Source organism: Cephus cinctus, unplaced genomic scaffold (genome assembly GCF_000341935.2).
Source record: "Cephus cinctus unplaced genomic scaffold, Ccin1 Ccin1_scaffold0696, whole genome shotgun sequence".
Taxonomy (NCBI): Eukaryota; Metazoa; Arthropoda; class Insecta; order Hymenoptera; family Cephidae; genus Cephus; species Cephus cinctus.
Window position 1 is genome coordinate 1,037,277 of NW_014333318.1, and position 17,806 is coordinate 1,055,082.

At 40.2% G+C, this 17,806-nt stretch overlaps 1 protein-coding gene and 1 long non-coding RNA gene across 4 annotated transcripts; one reads left to right on the forward strand and one right to left on the reverse strand.

Annotated features, from left to right (window-relative positions):
* The first annotated feature begins 1,043 nt into the window (after nt 1–1,043).
* Nucleotides 1,044–17,444, forward strand: LOC107270076 (sex-lethal homolog). Of its 3 annotated transcripts, none has more exons than XM_025087474.1 (6): nt 1,044–1,456; nt 4,813–5,140; nt 5,216–5,391; nt 5,666–5,779; nt 6,599–6,759; nt 9,173–9,578. In XM_025087474.1, exons 1-6 carry the CDS (start codon nt 1,401–1,403, stop codon nt 9,298–9,300), a joined length of 963 nt encoding a protein of 320 aa, XP_024943242.1. In that variant the 5' UTR covers nt 1,044–1,400; the 3' UTR covers nt 9,301–9,578. The 3 variants fall into 3 exon arrangements, with proteins under 3 accessions (XP_024943242.1, XP_024943241.1, XP_015600223.1); XM_025087473.1 differs by lacking the exon at nt 9,173–9,578 and adding an exon at nt 14,672–17,444 and having other exon boundaries at nt 1,063–1,456; XM_015744737.2 differs by lacking the exon at nt 9,173–9,578 and adding an exon at nt 14,672–17,444 and having other exon boundaries at nt 1,082–1,456; nt 4,813–5,128.
* On the reverse strand, nt 1,510–3,329 carry LOC107270080. Its single transcript, XR_001538226.2, has 2 exons — nt 2,966–3,329; nt 1,510–2,887 (listed from the first exon to the last, which is right to left on the reverse strand). It is a non-coding gene; the product is annotated as an uncharacterized LOC107270080 (long non-coding RNA).
* Nucleotides 17,445–17,806: the final 362 nt, after the last annotated feature.

Sequence of the window (17,806 nt, forward strand, 5' to 3'; positions counted from 1 at the left end):
TCCGAGAAATTCGCCCGAGGTCACTCGAGCATCGAAAAACCTTAGGCAAAGACTTCAGGATCGATTTGACAAAGAGAAACCTTCGCAGAAGATGTCCAAGGAGAAGGTATCTGGAGACAAAGACAGTACAGAGAGGGGTTGGAGCAATCTCAGTCTTGGAAATGTTTCTGCCGATTCCAGAAGAGCATTGAGAAGTGGAGCTGAGAAATTGTCCAAGACTATTTCATCGGTCAGGACAACATTTGGCACAATATCTCAGGTAGATCGATAAGAGTACATCTCAATAATGATTACTTGATACAAAGATCTTTATTTGTATAAAGTTTACATAGCTTTTATAATACAATCTTTCTGGTTTACTTATGTTAAAGAAATTTAGAAGCTCAACACGCAGACGTCAGCGACTTGATGAGCATCGTTCTCCTGGAGGATGCAGTACATACACAAGTCAAACGCCACAGACACGTTCCAGGCGTCTTTTAGGACGTACACCTACCAAGTTGTATAGCCCATTTGGTATTGAGTCTCCAAGACGTGCTTGGGACAAGGAAAACGATTCTACTCCAGTAAAAAACAACATATCGCCACAGAGACGTAGGCCGTTTCGCTTTAGCAAAAACGGAGGCTTTTCAGCTCTGCGATAAATTCTACAAATCCGCAACTTTTTCACTTAGTTGCGACATAGCGGCAGCTGCGCATATCGCTATCCACAAAATATTTATGTTTAGCACTTAAGGATTTCTAATAACCGGTACTAATTTATAATTAACCGGTAAAAACAATGACAGCCGATCTCACGTGTCTTTATGGGCTTTCTGAAACATTTATACTCCTTATTTATAACTCGTATATGAATTTATACGATCACCCTTTTTATATGTATTTGCACGTCGACAGCTGTCCTAATAAACAAAATAAACTGTCACGTTAAAAAAAAAAAAAAGAACTTTTTCAATTATACTACACTTCATAATCCACTTCCAGACCAAATAATATATCTACTAAACTAAAGTTAAACTTAAAAAACGAAATATAATCAGCTAATCAATTTCTTTTTTCAAAAATAAGTCACGACTCCTCAACTAAGAATGATGTAGATTGGCGGGAAAGTCAATTTTCATAATAAGTATCTCTGGATTGCAAAAAAATCTGAGTATAACAATCATTGAATTGTTAAATGGATCGAATAATAATGTTTACTAGTTACCAGGATTGCCCAGGGTAAGAGCAACGGATATAGAAGTTCCTGGATTGCGCAGTCGCAAGTTCCGCTGCAAAATGCGCCACCGCGGCCGAAACCAGCGTGAAGACACAAAACGACAAGTAAGAGAATCCGAAAAATCGGTCACTGCGGCAAGGCCATTCCGTACTGATAGTATTATGTGCAACGAAAGGTCGAAATGGACGGGTACGCTCAGAAGTCGAATATGGAAAACTATATGAATCTTCAAACCAGGTGAGTAAGACCGAGTGAAAGATGAAGAAGGGAACATTATCGTGTGATAGTGCTTGTTTTCATTGCTTTATTTTTTTATATCGCACAAATGAAAAAATACAAATTACCCAAAAAACTGCATGAATACACTTAAACCGTAAGCCTCTATTTTTAATTTTCAAAATTCTCAGAATAGGAGGTTATCGTTTCACGCTATTTTATTTTCCATTCAATCCCCGCTCGTTGTATCACTAACAGAATGACAACATTGTCTGTCCTCGTTCATTGCAGTACACTCCTCAAACTATGATGCAGTCAACACGTATTATGTACTGTTGCATTAGTAACTACAGAATGCAGATAATCGCGCATTGCAACAGAAGTAGCCTTAATTATGTTTTATTTCCTATTACTAGATCGAATTTGACGTACCGAACGCAACTGCTGACAGATATACTAACTATTCGCTAGACTGGCCAGGGTGATGAGAGAATGAGGTTTCAGCAAATAGAATATATAGAACGAGAGAGAGAGAGAGACTGAATGAGTTAGTGAGTGTGTGTGAAAGAGAAAGAAGGAGGAGTCGTTATTTTTACACATGCTATAAAACAGCAACGTGACTTCTCGCAATAATCGCATTTCCCTTTCTCATAAATGTTCAAAATATCTATTTACTGCGTCATGACACGCATTGTGTGTTTCTTCCAAGAGAATTAATAGATGTCATCGCCTTGTTTACATCTTTAATACGATCTAGGATTGTCGTGGTTTATTATCCCACGAAAATCGAGTTAGTTTTCTTATCCTAGGATGTAGAGTGAGTACGGTGCTCAAGAATTTTTAGCGCAAAGTTCGAATCATAAAATATATGATAAAATATGTAAAGAATGTGCGTGGGCTTATGTCGGTGTTTCTAAATAGGAATTTTATACATATATCAATTATGCATATACAGATATGCACCGTATTTTCGAGTTACTTCGTATTGAGTCCTTGTTTTTGATTTGTTTTTCCCTAGTTCACATTTCTGTACTATGAGAAATTATTAATATTGCGCATTGCGACTATTCTACCTGACGTAAGAACCGTAGAAATTCATATAGTTACTCAAAGCTCATCGTTGGAAACGATCGCTCGCTATGTCTGTTAAAACAATAGATACACTGCGAAACAAGACACGTTCGCAGTATAAATGACTGTCGCAGGTCGCAAAGGCAGTTGTAAACAATAATTAACCGATAGTACTTATCTAACGATATCTCTTCACCTCATTCTCAGTTTCTCAACTAACCCCAAAGTACATACATCGTTAAACCTAAAGAGAATCCAGAATACTTTAGGAATCACGATTTCTCATGCGATGTGCCCTACAGCCTCCTCTTGGAGTGCATCAAGTTTCTTCACCCAGGAAGACGATTATCCCACCAGTGCATAGAACATCGTCGTCAAATACTATATTAACACCAGGAGGTAGTAAATAAGGAGTTAGTACCAAAGCAGTGTAATATCAAAGCAAACAGTATTATAAACCTGGAGCGTTGCGCTCGTTACGAGGGATCGATCGAGGAAGCAGTTGCAGTTGCAGCAGCAGCAGCATCGCATCTCCCGTAGGATACAGAGCTTCTTTCGTCTTTTCGAATATTCATGGATAAACGCGCGCGCGCGCCAGTACATAAAACAGTGTGACGGTTGGGGAGGTCGTGGGGGATTGGTAGTGGCAGTGATAGCTTTATACTGGTAACACTTGGACAGGCTGTGGGGAATTGCTATTTCCGTGGTAGGAGAAGGAGAAGAAGAAGAAGAAGAAGAGAAGGAAGAGGGGGAAGGAGTAGTGGTTCCGCGGGCCACGAGAGGGTGTTTCGCGAGGCAGGTCAGGGCTGGGGCTCAGTGCGCTTACGCTCGGCGAATTAGCCGCATTCCGACGCGAGCTCTTATCCGAGTTAGTTGTGTGGTACAGTTGTCTTTCGTCGCTCCGTATCCGTCTCCGCTGCTATTTCGCTTGGCGGCGCTTCCATCCTGTCGCGTTCGGTTCACTTTACGCCTTTTCGGTACAGTGCAACGTGCTTACGTAATTATTCGACGTGCATATCCTAACTGCATACACGTGTGACGCGAGTGAACGAGTGAGTGCGTGTTTTCTCTTCTTTGGTTCTCTTCTTAACCTCTCACGTCTTATTTTATTACTCACTCTGCCTGTGTATATCTTTCCTTGTTCCTCTGGTGTGGTGGATGGTGTAGACTACAAGCTTTTTTGACGTGGGTATAATTTTCAAGAGAGAGATGGAAAATGTGCGCGCCCGAATGTATATCTCTCTCGCTTATTCTTCGACTTCATCATAGATGCATCGCGTTGCTATCTTTGTCTCTCTGACTCCTGACATGTTCGTTGATTCATGAATTTACCGGGCCGCTGCGCGCCTTGTTTTGTTGTGTGTTTCGTTTACGTACATTTTGTACGACTTTGTTTTTTCGTGGAAAGTTAGGTTTTCTTTTTTTTTTCTTCTTTTTTTCTTTATTAACCGTGGTCGGAATTAAATGTGAATCTTTTTATATTATTCGTTGATGCCGCGCAGTTGATTATATGGTATAAACATTGTGGTTTATTTTTTCTATCTTGATGAGGCGTCTCGCGTCTTCTTTGGTTCGCGTGGTAAATTCTATTTAGGTTTGTTATTGTACTTTCAACGTTGAAGTAAAAAAAAATTTTGTTAATTGGCATGCGAATCGTGTAAATTTATACAAGCTCGCGGTGCTACTTGTGCAAGGACTTTGTTAAAGGTCTACATTTAACCACTGGCCATCTATTTTCCTTGGCTTCTGTATGTAGTGTCTGTTACCTACTTTATTTTTACCGTCAGTGACAAAGTATCTAAAATGAATCTAGTCAAAATTTTATAAATTTAAAAACTTGTGCTTATGAAAGCGTAGCCTGGAAATTGTTTTATAGATACTGAAAAGCATGTAATTAATATTTGTCGATAAATCAATTTGTTGGATTTTGAGTGACATACCTTAAAGAATATTCAGTGATTTTTTAATACAAATTTGTAGCATGGAATTTAGACTTGCATACATAACCTTGATAGCATCTAGACTTTACTTTTGATGATTCATTTTAGCATTTAGTCTCTTTAGTTTTGGTCAATTTGTTCCTTTCGTTTTGTCCTTACTTGCGTTTGTTTGTTTGTTTCTGACACACAGGTCTGGCATCATAAATGCACATTTATTTTCTATTTATTTCAAACTGCTTAAAAAGTGAAAGAGTAAGAACAGGCCATCCGGCGAGTATGGCTTTGTACGGGGAAGACATAGTAACAAATTTGTTTATATTTTTTGTATTTGCCGACCCTGTCACTGGTTTTGCTCGGCGATATCAGTTGGAGCTCACAGCAACAGCAGCAGCCACATCAATCCCAACAACAGTTGCAACAGGCACCAGATTGTTTGCCTTCGACAGTTCAGCATTCGACTCAAAGCCCAAATCAAGCTGTAGGACGAGATTTTGCAAGATATCGCAAAATGACCGATCAGCACGAACAGCAGCAACAACAACAGCAAATCAAATGTGGAGAGGAACCACGTACCAACCTCATCATCAATTACCTTCCACAAAGTATGACCGACAAGGAGCTCTACAGCATGTTTGTCACCATTGGACCTGTCGAATCATGTCGGGTCATGAAGGACTACAGGGTATATCTCAAAGTATTTTTTTTAACATGTATCCAGTGTACATAGAAAATACCAACAAACAATTTAATACATTTGTTTTTTTTACAGACTGGCTATAGTTATGGCTTTGGCTTTGTCAATTATGCAAAGGCAGAGGATGCAGAGACTGCGATAAATACACTAAATGGTCTTCAGGTTCAAAATAAACGTTTAAAGGTATCCTTTGCACGTCCTTCTGGAGAAGAAATCAAGGAAACGAACCTCTACGTCACAAACCTACCGCGGTATGTAATCAATTTGCATATATTTCTCTGAAAATTGATATTGCATATAAACCGTCTTTAACCTGTCCAAGAAAGAGATACAAGTAATTAGAGAAACGTCATTGATCGATCAAGTTTGATGCTGTTATTTAACGCGTGACATTTGACGTGGCTTCTAAAGCAATCGATCTCGTAGTGTGCGTGGTGTTGGTGATATTTCCAGCATAGTTAGATGGCCGTAGGTCAGTTTATCAGCGCTACCAACGTCTATAAATATACGCTCGACGAATTGCAGGAACATAACGGAGAGCCAGATAGACGATATTTTCAGCAAGTATGGCAACATCGTGCAAAAAAACATTCTAAAAGACAAGTTGACTGGATTGCCGAGAGGAGTGGCCTTCGTCAGGTGAGTAAAGCTGTCATTTTTTTTAAATATTGACCATCTCTTGACATACCCCGTAAACAGAAAAACGCATCGCGAAATACATTCTATCAAATTGGCAAATTGCCATTGTCTCCTCAAATCTCACTATACACGAAAACATGTAATCATCGTTGTTAAATTTCTCAATAACTTCTTCGTTCTAGTCGGTATTTAAATCTCGATACAAACAACAGAATACAATATCTTTATAACAGCTTTAAAAAAAAAATAAAGCAACAAGTAGTCCTATTGCTTAGGTTGCACGCGGTTAATAGGTCAAAGTACCATCCGAGCCCAGAAAATGTCATAGTCGTGTATTTCGCTCTCATTTCGATATATTGGATATTGGATCGAATTCAAAAGCTCCGGAACAGCTGTCGCTCGTTGGGACTAGGTGCAACATTATGTAACTGTTGTCACGACAAACTCGTAGTGCCGGCACGCACGGTTATTCCTCAAAATCTCGTCGTGCCAGAGTATTTCTGCTGCGCGGAACTCGAGTTGAGCTTGACTTGCACAATTTCAATTTACACCTCTTCCCTGGTCCGGCTAGCCTCTCTAGCCCAGTGCGACTGACGCGACTACGACCCACTTTACTCTCGAAGGATGACACGTACGAGTCAGACGAACAGACAAAATTCTCGTTTGTATTTTTCTTGGCGTGTAAGACGTGATCATCTGCTACATCCTTGTCCCAAGCATAATGAGCCACTTGAACGTGTAAACTAAAATAATAATTTGATCTTCTGGCTCGGAGGCTGTCCAACTATTTTTATTTCATCTATCTGCTATACTTTGCAGGTTTGACAAGCGGGAAGAGGCTCAGGAAGCGATCAATCATCTACACGGTACGATACCTGACGGCGGATCGGAACCGCTGAGTGTTAAGATTGCCGAGGAACACGGCAAGCAAAAGGCTGCGTATTACGCTGGCTGGCAGGCTGGTTACAATCAGAGTCGCGGTGAGTACCATGCAACAATATCTTTCCAATTACCAATATTCCTGTATGCATCGGGTTTTCACTCGGTTTTACTCGTGTTGCCGTTACTCTGACTGAGAGGGAGAGAGAAAGACACATCTTTTCAGTAGCCTACAAACAAGAACAAAAATATAGAGTTGTCATTTACATGATCCAATCGAGATGATCTCAATGATCCTTTCTGTCCTCATATCTGAATTTCAAACATGCTTTCCTGCAGTCATAATAATGATGTAGAAAATGGACGGGTGAGTCTCCTGCTTCTCTTATCAGACCTTGCAATACTCTCTTTCTCTGTGCTCTACTACTCTCGTTCAGGTTTCGCTGCACTATTGATCTCACTGCAGGCGACCGGCGCGTAATGCAACACGAGTAAAGGGGGTTGAATGCATTTTGGAGTCGATGGTAGTTCGACTTGAAGGAAGACTCGTAACGATGGTTTTTTCTTTGGATTATTTCACGTGGTTTTCTCTTTTTTTTTTCCTTTTAATTTAATTGATTAAAATCGTCGGTTTACTTTTCTCGTACCACACACACACACACACACTGTTCTCATGCATACCTTACACGTTGCATTATTTTCAGTCACGTTGTAGCGTAAGTTTTCATATTTTGATTTAATGATTTTTTTTTGTTTTTTTTTTGCCGTATCGTGTGTTACGTCTTTACGTGTTTTTCTTTGTTTTACGACGCGTCGTTTCGCGTTGGATATAAATAGAGAAGGGAATGCGTTGTATCGAGAAGTTGATGTTAGCCAAATTTGCGTCAACATTGAACCTTGTTTTTTTCTTTTTTTTCTCTTTCCTCTGGTTATTGCAATATCTTGCTCTTTGTTTTTTGTTTCTTCACGTTTTCCTTATTCTCCATGCACTTTAAATCTTTGTAACAATTCGATTTCTTTGTTCGTCTCTCGCGCACTGTTGCTGCTGCTGTTGTTGTCATAGTCCTTTGTTGATGATTGCCTTTGGCTGCTAGAGAATTAACGGGGGCCTCCTTTCCTCCGCCGCCAATCACTTGACACGAATCTTTTAGCATGCTTTATTACTGAGATGCAATTATCCTTGCGTTTGATATTTGTTTAAAGTAAAAAGGGCTAATTGTCCATAGTAGCTGGTAAACGTATTTGTGATTTTGTAAGATATGTTAATGTTGATTTTTTTTATTTTCGTCACTGTGCCTTGACGTACCACCAATCTAATTCGCAAATGTTTTGTCAGATAAGATGGCCACCTCTATGTCGGATTTCAACGACATCTCTCGCACTAGCCTTTAAACTAGACGATCTCATCGTAATTGTATGGAATTGCGCGCAGAGCTACGTAGCCCTGCAATGGCGGGAAAGTTTGTCGATATTTATTTCATTTTTTTTTCTCTTCTTGAATATTTTGTACATTTATGCGAATTTTCTTTCTTTTCTTTTCTCTTCATTCGTTGGCCCAACGATGCGCAGGCCCCGCGTGACTTTTCGCGTTTGAATTTTTCCCGCGGCCGTTGAGAGGTTGCAGGAGTGTGCTCGCTCTTTTCTTCTTTTATCCGTCTGCCTCTCTTACTCTTTACTTTTTCGCTTGTAGGTTTGCAAATATTTCTCCTTTTTTTTTTCTTTTTTTCTCGCGGTTTTCGTCCTACGACGATTCGAATTGTAAAATGTTTCGCGCCACCCGAGCCAGACGGGTGCAACGGATATATGGATGATAAATTTGTACTCCATCGCCCGTCGACATTATTATTATTGTTATTACTGTTCTTTCCGTGAAAGAACGTCCGTGTGACGTTAAGACGAATTTGAAGAAAGAAAAACAAAAATATCAAGCGCTCTCAGTCGTACTTTTGCACACGCCGCAAATCGAGGAATCCAGCGATACGTAGCAGACTTTTTTTTTAATTTTTTTTTCCTACTTTCAAGACAAATTTTTGTCGTTCGCAAGGCATTTTTCATTTTTTCATTTATTTATTTTTTTTTTTTCTTTATACCTTGGAACACCAAGAATCTTCTGTTGCGCCTAAAGTTTGCACTGAGCTTTGACTTTTCGTAAAGCGCGTCCTTGTGCTCACAGCGTGTATGTCCGTATCTCTCGCCACGTTGCCATTACTTTTATACATGAATCGCGTCAATCTACAATCTGATTTCTTGCTGTTAGGCTGCCGTATGTCTCCTCGTTTTGTATCGAGTAATATTAGTAACTGCTTTTTGCGCCATTGCTGTATCGTTTGAAAGGTTTATCCTGAGAAATATATAATTATTTTTCACCACTGTTACACCACGACTGTTATTTGCGGCTCTCACTGTACTTTGTCTTAAAAGTTTTATTTTCATTTTCATTTTTTTTTCTTTTTCCTTTTCTCTTATAATCTTCTCAACAATCCTCGTATCCAATCCTGCTGTCGTCCTCGGCAGGATACCATGAGAAACCAGCACCATCGGCGTCGCATCATCGGTACCATAAACCACAACGAAATCATCACACGCGTCCCGCCATTGATCGTCAGGACGATTTAAAAGGGGGACACGCTCTCAATGATTAATTAAAAATCGAATCGAGAGACGATCGTGACGCTTCTTCTTCTTCCTCTTCTTCTCTCTCGCTCGTCCGTAAGAGGGTGGTTGGTTGGTTGTTTCCTTGTTTTTGTTTGCTAGCTGCGTGCGCATCTCTTTATAAGTCTCAACGACTCTCCGTTACTATTAGACTCTATGCCTGGCATTCGCAGATATTGCTTTCGCTAATATCCAAATGCATGGCTCCTTGTCTCTATATAAATATATATATATATATATATATTTATATATTTATCATACTATCTTTAATCTGTCTCTTGATAAACTATCTGTTATTTGATCTTGACGAGCTGGTATGACTTATTATTTCTATATCTGTCTAGCTGTTTATCTATATTTCTGATATTTATTTTTATTATGTGAGCGCTTGACGTATGCTCTTTTCTCTCTCTCTCTCTCTCTCTCTCTCTCTCTCTCTCTCTCTCTCTCTCTCTCTCTCTTTCTTTCTCTCTCGATTGGAGTCGACGAATCTTCCTAACTTGACATTTCTATTTCAATGCCTACCGAATCCATCAAGGAGAGTGTTTGTACGCAACGAGGAAAAAATATCAACACTATCCGAATTATCACAATTAAGGAAAGACACTTTTGTGTTCGGCACTCTTGAGGGATCTCCCGGAACTTGGTACTTTGGCTGAGATTTATCCTATTGTCAATCTTTTGTCAATCGAATACCTTTTCCCTTTTTTTTGTATCTTCTTCACCAGGTCTTTGTCAATCTGAGCGATAACTTTGAACGCGCACAATAAGTATTTGGGATGCTGACTCCGAGTATCTCTGGGATTTATTTAACACTCGCCAGTTAATTAATAATGATTGGGTCTTGACAATAAGCCAGGAGTCTGGTACGAATAATTGAGATTGAAGAGGATCGTGCTATTAGAATGCCAAGGGGACACGTTACTGGAGATTCCTCGAGGGCTATAACTACATTTATCCTAGTCTAATTGAAAATGAGGTTAGATAGCTAATTAATTGTTAATTCTTCTCGATCGGGTGCTCGATATATCAGTTTATCTCGAGTTTGACGTCTCGGCCCGTGAAAGTGGATGCTGTCCGACATGTTTGTATATATCCTGAAACTGTTTACGGTTAAACGGGATCGAAAGTCGTTTTCAACTTCAGTCCTGATGGATTTTTAAGATTTTATTCCGTCTTTGTATCTGACAACGATTTTTCGATGTCCAGGACTCTCGCTGGAGAGATAAGGTACGGGGGCAAGGATGGCTCAAGTTTTAAGGTTAGGTTTAATAAAAAACTTTGTACAGTCCCTAGTAGGAATTTGACTTTGGTAATCGAGGGTTCGTCGAGGCCTTCAACGAGGGGGCTGTCTTTTCCTGTTTCCATTGGTCCTGAGGATCGGTGAACCTTGGTCAGGCCTCGGACTTCCGGATGGAAATTTCTACTAGGGACGCGACGACGCGTCTTCATTTTCAATTGAGGAGTCGATAATGAACTTTGCGAGATATGGCTGTGGTTGTTGCGCATGCGCGCGATTAATTCTTTTTAATCGAAGATTTTTGAGGGAATCGTAAGTTGGATAGATTTCGAAAAAAGACGCGTGTCCATTCTTTTCCCTCTGGATTTCAGTTATCAGATGTCTCGAGACAAATATTTGCTAGTCTGACTTGCGGATGTTGATTTATCGGACTGTTCGAACAATACTGTAATACAAATGGCGGCTGCTCGCGTCATCGACTCACACGAGCGAGCACTCGTGGACGATTTTTCTGGTACAAAAATGCTAATCAAAAAATGGTGTCTTCGGGCCGCTGATACTTTCTCTGTATTATTGTATCGTGCAGATACTATTGCACTGCTACTGCACTACTGCTACTATTAATACTGCTATTAACATTAATACTACCGTTACTGCTGCTATTGTCCTATTTAATCGTTACGATTTTCTTCGCTAAATTTCAACGAAGACATTACCTATTGTTAGTGATCCTTTGTGAAATCAACAGTCAAGGAGAAAATAATGTGTCCCGCTTTGGATGTATTTTCAACGATGCGATTGGCCGTTTTGTTTTTGATTTTCCTTTTTTTTTTTCAATTAACTGGGAATTACGTTTTCCAGGCACGTTCAGCTATCTGCAGTCCACAATTGTTTTGCACGTTTGGGTCTGTACCCGACCTCTGTTTAAATGTCAGGTCAAGTGGTTAAATTGTGGGCTCTTTTTTTTTTGTAGTTGTGGATTTAACGTTGCAGATGAACAAGAGGGCGGTCTTTACTAAAATTAGTTATTTTTAAATATTTTAATTGTCTCAAATGATCGCATCGTTGCAACAACGTCCAGTTTTATCTCGGGAATGGCAATGCAATTCAACGATAATCAGACTCTAGTAGTCCAAGTTAGTGGGTAATGAGTACTTTATTATTAAAGTTCCAGTGGCACGTTGATAACAGTGATTAGATAGACGGTAGTCTTGAAAGCCTTTGCGGTCTAAATTTCATAGGGATTCGATTGTCTCTCGGTGTAAGTCGTTATTTTGACAAATTTTATAAGACTGGTTTACAAGGTATTGGAAAGTATTAAGAAACGTAGGAAACGAAGGTTCGCGAAAGAGTCGTCTGTTTTATGATTGATATTGGAAAAAAAGGTTTTAACGAGAAAAAATGGCGAAAACCGGAAATGACGGTCGCAAAGGTTTTTTTTCTGATGTAGCATTTAAGATTTCACCGCGTAAGAGATAGTTTTGGACTTTCGGGCAGATTATTTTTCATCCTTATATTTCGGCTCTATTTGAACTTCGAGGTTTATATACAAAACTGATAATCAACGTTTCAACCTGGGTAAGGTGGATGTCATTCGGTTGTTAATTAACCAATTTCAATTGGACACTGACTAATTAACATGAAATGTTTAAAAATATTAATATACTTGATCCACCTTACTTACAGGTAAGAAAACGCAAGATTCGTAGAGAGACGTAGCCAGAGTCCATTACTTAGTGACTTCCGGATGGGTGATTTACAGGAAATTTCAGTAATCTAAATATTGCGAATCTGCCGATGACACTCGACTGGGTCTAAAAGACATAAAATTCAAGGTCACGCGTTGGGTGGCTGTTCGCTCCAAAGTGAATCTGCGCTCAAAATTATGGCTGTCGGCTCGGAGCCAGCTAAACGACACACACTGGCTGTCCAGAAGTCATCTTCGAGACGTCTCGTACCTACCCGAAGTTGTCTCTTTTTACACAGCTTGAAGATGACTTCAGGACATAGCGATTCTCTGGGTCTGTTTTTTCACGGGAAGATTTAAGATAAGCAGAAGAACGAGAAGAGGATGAAAACGAAGCTTTACAGTTTTGACTGATTCAATTAGATCGTTAATCAAAAGAGGAACATTCCTACAAGTGGAAACGTCTTGCGTAATTTTTACATTTCGCAACTTATCCTTCACTTGGATCGTAAGACGATCTATGGGTCTATACAATATACATACATATATACAGTAATACTGTTGTGTATATTCGTTTCGTTAATCGGTCGATCGATTATATACGTATCCTGTGTCTAAGTACACGGCTGTCTCCCTATGGGCTAGCACGATGGACGTTTTCATCGAAGAGCTCAATCGCGAAATTGGGAATCTGTCGATGGGCGAGGAGGGGGGGGGGTAAATTTGTAAATAGATAAATCAATCTTTATCCAACTCTTTACTATATAATCGGTAAGTAGGGCAATTACGTAAGGACGTCGAACGTAGTTTAATTATTTTATGGACTGAATTGTGCGACAAGCTTATTCGAGGGCAGCCAACGTGAAAAAAAAAATAATTCAACTTGAGAAGGTACGGATCGGACACTAAAAAATATATGTATTTATCCGTATACCAATTACGGAGACGCACGAAGATTCACGGAATCGCCCGAAGGACGACAAGAAACGATAATCTTGGAATTTTCGATTTCGCTTTTTGCTAAAGATGGCTGTGATAAGGCTAAGACGAATCGCACGTGGCGAATAGTGAACGAAGCATCGTTTTCTGTTTCGCGATACCGTCGGTATAGAAAATAGCGCCGATTTACGTAAATTCGTAAGGTTCTATTAATCAGTCAATTTACGAAGGGGATGAATTTTTCATGATAAACGTCTTTGAAACTGATAACTCTGCACAGTTCATTTTCGAAATATTCTGAGGTCAATAGTAATGGGGTTAATTGCCACTGGATGAAGGGGGAGGGGAGGGTAAAACGAAGCTCAAAAAATTGCCCCATTGGCATTCTTTGTTACGCCCGAGAAATGTAAAAATGTTGAGGTTATGCAATAAATTATGAAATATCTGCGACGTTGCCGATTATACATTCGGCATTTTCTCTTACGCACGTAATATGCAGATACTGTATACGTAGCAATGGACATAAATGAATGAGTAACATAGAGGTGGGTCCTGCGACCCCCTCCCTCCTCCCCCACGAAATTGATTCTTACGATTTAACGAAAAAGGATCGTATATGATTATATCGAACGTAGAATGCTACCATTGATATTATAACGTACTAATATTATTATTATTATTATTATTATTATAGAGACATTATAATCGTTGAACCAAATGTTCATAATTAATTATGCGATTGTTTGTATATTTATATTTATATGTTGTTGAGCGTTGAACGTCATAGTCATATATATATATATATATATAATGAAAATCACCCCGATAATCGCATGTATGTGTATCGCGTACTGGCGATCTTCCCTTTCCTACCAAGAGCAAAAGCTTTTAACGTACGTGAAACGTACCTTCTTGGGGTTCTTGTATTCTTCCGATAACTTGTCCTTGAGTCTGTTATCAGATCTAGGGCGTGCTTAGGGATTTTGGTGCTAGTCAGGATGCTGCGAATGGGAACGTCGCCAAGCTCGCGCGAGAATCTTGTGTACCGGTTACTTAGGACACGAGTGTGTCCAATCTTCTTTTTTTCCTTTTTTCAAAGTTTTAGACAGATTTGTAATTTTCTTATTGTTACCCGAAACCCGCAAGCAGCAGTGTATCGTGTCAGGGCGTACTCATTCATTAAAGTATTAAATGATTAAAAAAAAAAAAAAAAAAAGGAAAAATTAAAAAGTAGAGTGAAAGTAGCAGCCTTGCCGATCGATCCTCTCGCCTTTTTTGAAAAAAGATCCACGCATCACGTTCCTCAACCTTTTATTATTGTCTACCGTCAACCTTGGATACTAATCACTGTCTCATCCCGCATCGCCCCATCATCGCGAACTACCTACGAGTTCAGTTTCCCATGTCGTCCCGGTCCTCGGGAGATCTTCGATCTTCAGTATACGAAGGAAGCACACGAGTAGTCCTAGTAGAGGTTATACCTTTTGGCTTGCAGGTGGTTGCGGCGGCGTCACTGGCAGCGGCGGAGGTGGCGGAGGACGAGGTCGTGGAAGCAGCTCGGCCAATGCCACTACCGGAGTGGGAGGCGGTGGGATGACAGTCGGTGGTCCAGGAATGCTAGGTAGAGGTAACGGAGGCTTCGGACCCAGAGGCGGTGGACATCACGGGAACTTCATCGGCAGCGGCGGCGGTGGCGGCGGCGGCGGACCTGGCGCAATGAGGATGGAAAAGATACATCCGCATCGCTTCAATCCCATCGGCATGGGCGGTGGATACGTGCAGTCTCACTTCTGGTGACGTTACAAGCACCCTGCACGGAACGCAGAGTCATCCTCGTCGTCTACTACGTCGTCGTCGCCGCCGCCGCCGTCGTCCTTTCCTTCGACGCTCTTGTCGCTCTCATCATCGTCGTCGTCCTCGTCGTCGTCGCCGGCGTCGTTGTCGTAGTCATTCTCCAGGTATGGAAAGTCGTCCAGGACGCTTGGAGCTTGAAACATCAGCTTGGCACATCCGTAAAGGGGCTCTTGCGTTCCACCGTTCACCGATAACGCTAGGCAAGCTCTAACGAAGAAGAAGAAGAAGAAGAAACAGGAAGAAGAGGGGGAAGATCCAAACGAAGAGGAGAAGGAGAGGGAGGAAGGAAAAAGAGAAAATAATTAAAAATATATATATGAAATATGCATCATAGCGGCATAGATTAACGTCATTCGATTTTTCTTTTCTCTCTGTCCGCCGTTAAGTTTAGATTCTTTAGACTTACAGAAACTTTCCGTCTTCTTCCTCGTTGCGAAATCAAAGAACAAATACACGCGATTCACGCGTATCCACGCGGCTCGCTCTTGACTCGCGTTTTACCGCGACTCTCAGCAGTTCCTTCCGATCGTCAAATTTCGCTCGTCGCCTACGTCGGGTTCATCCAGCGAACGAACTGTTGAATCATTGAGATAACGCGCTCTCGAGATAAGCCAAGCGTGGCTCGTGAAGATGTTCTCGGAATGATATGTCATCGCGTGCAAATTCTCTAACCGCGTTCGGTTGAGCCTTTGGAAAGGACGAGGCGTGGACGCCACTCGAGTTTGTTAATGTTTTTAGCCATTCTTGATATGTTTCAGAGAAGCAAGTTCTATGTGTTGTATATTTCCTTTTAACTTTAATGATTTACCGGTTATATACATTAAGGGAGCGTGAAGTTTTAGCGATGCGATACGATACGATACAATTACGGTGTCATTCAATTTTTAATGTGTTACGTCGCTTGAAAAGAAGCTAGAAAGAATCGAGAGAACAGCACGACGCGCTGGGCGTATGAAAATAGTAAGGAATACATGTATCTGTTGCAATTTTTAAATTGGATCCCGTCGATGAGGATCTTTGAATGATAAATATTGTGACACTGTTCCTGGGATCATCCGTGAGGCAACAAATAGGCGAAAAATTAAAAATAATAATGTTTTGTACGAATCGCTGAGCATATGTATATATACGCACGTATGTTAGTGTATCGTGACACCATATAGAAAACGAGACTGACTTTTTATAGGAGAAAGAGAAGAAGAAAAAAAAAGGTAACGAAAGGGGGAGTATTATTTTACGAAGGAATCCTCACTGCCGGCGTCATTAACACTCTCTCCGCAAGTCACGTCGTGTCGCAGGCACCATTAAGTCCTAGGTAGAGACCGTATTCTTAAATTCTCATAACCAATTCCTATTTCACACGTTCACGAAGAAGACGCTCTGCGTAACACGCAATATAGATATAACGAATGAATGTACGTTATCCCGAGAAAGAGAAAAAGAATGAAAAGAAATATATATATATATATATATATATATATATATATTTATTTATAAGAGAAAACAAGGGAATCGAGTACCGTCCTTAAAATTAATTATTTCTTTCAATGAAAATAAAAGATTCTTTCGAAACCGAAAATTATAAGCAAAATGCAATTCGAGATATAGTCCTATGGCGCTTCTAATTAATTAAATGTCAGTCGATTGTTGTTAATTTTAAAAATCTGTGAAATCTAATCCCTTTGTCATTATCTTGTTAATGAGAATGTCCTTATTGAATTGTACATTATCTCCGTTCCGCGATAGAGATTCGATGACGCTGTTTTGATGGCTGGGAGCTTAAATACTGCACGTGCGAATAGATCAAACGTTGTCGAATTGAAATGGAATCGCGTTAGGCAGTGATTCGAGCTCGCACGAAATGCATCATGTACCAAAAGTTTTAAATAAAATTCACCTCCAAAGTGCGAGGGATTCTGTTAATTATTAATTCTCTTTACACGCGTTAACATTCGATCAAGACTTTGATGATCGACCTCCATTTCCATTCGGGATGAAATCATTGATCATTGGATCCTAGGACGATTCTCTGATCCGTCCTGCAGGATGTACCAGATAATGCGTGTAAGGAAAATGATAAGTTGATGCGATAAATTATTTGACCAAAAAATCGTATAAAAATAACAATTCAATTTTTCACTCCAAACACTTCGCTTACCCATGACCTACCATCTGTTGCATCCTGGATATTTTATTTAATTAATTAAGTGAATTACGAGATGCATAAGAGAGAGAGAGAGAGAATGAGAAAGAGAGCGTCTACCCGGAGCCTGATTTTTCAATAAATAGAAAATGATGGAGACTTCCGTGAGATTTCGACGTCACGACGGTCCGTCATTACGTGATCCTTCGGCGTGAATCCTGTATCGCCGGTTTACGGTACCTGATTAAAGTTACATTTATATCTAGACGCAGATATCGTTGTATGACATTTCTTATTGGGACTCTGTTCTCGATCACCTTGGACCGATCGACGTATGACGTCATAGCGTCTATCTCTACGGATCAGTATAGATGCTGCAGCTGACGTCACTTCCTGGATGAAATCGACATCCGTAGTATCAACTGGCCGTAAAACGTACCTTAGGAAGTAAGCTGGGGAGATAAAGAACTTCGCAGAGTGGACAATTGAAAAATTGGCAGCAATGGACGAGATACGCGTCATCAACGGAAGGACATCGGATACTTCAGGAAGGGGATGAGTCTAGACACACCTGTTATTACGTCATCGATTATATTTATTACACCCCTAAATATTTATTGTGATTGAAGAAAC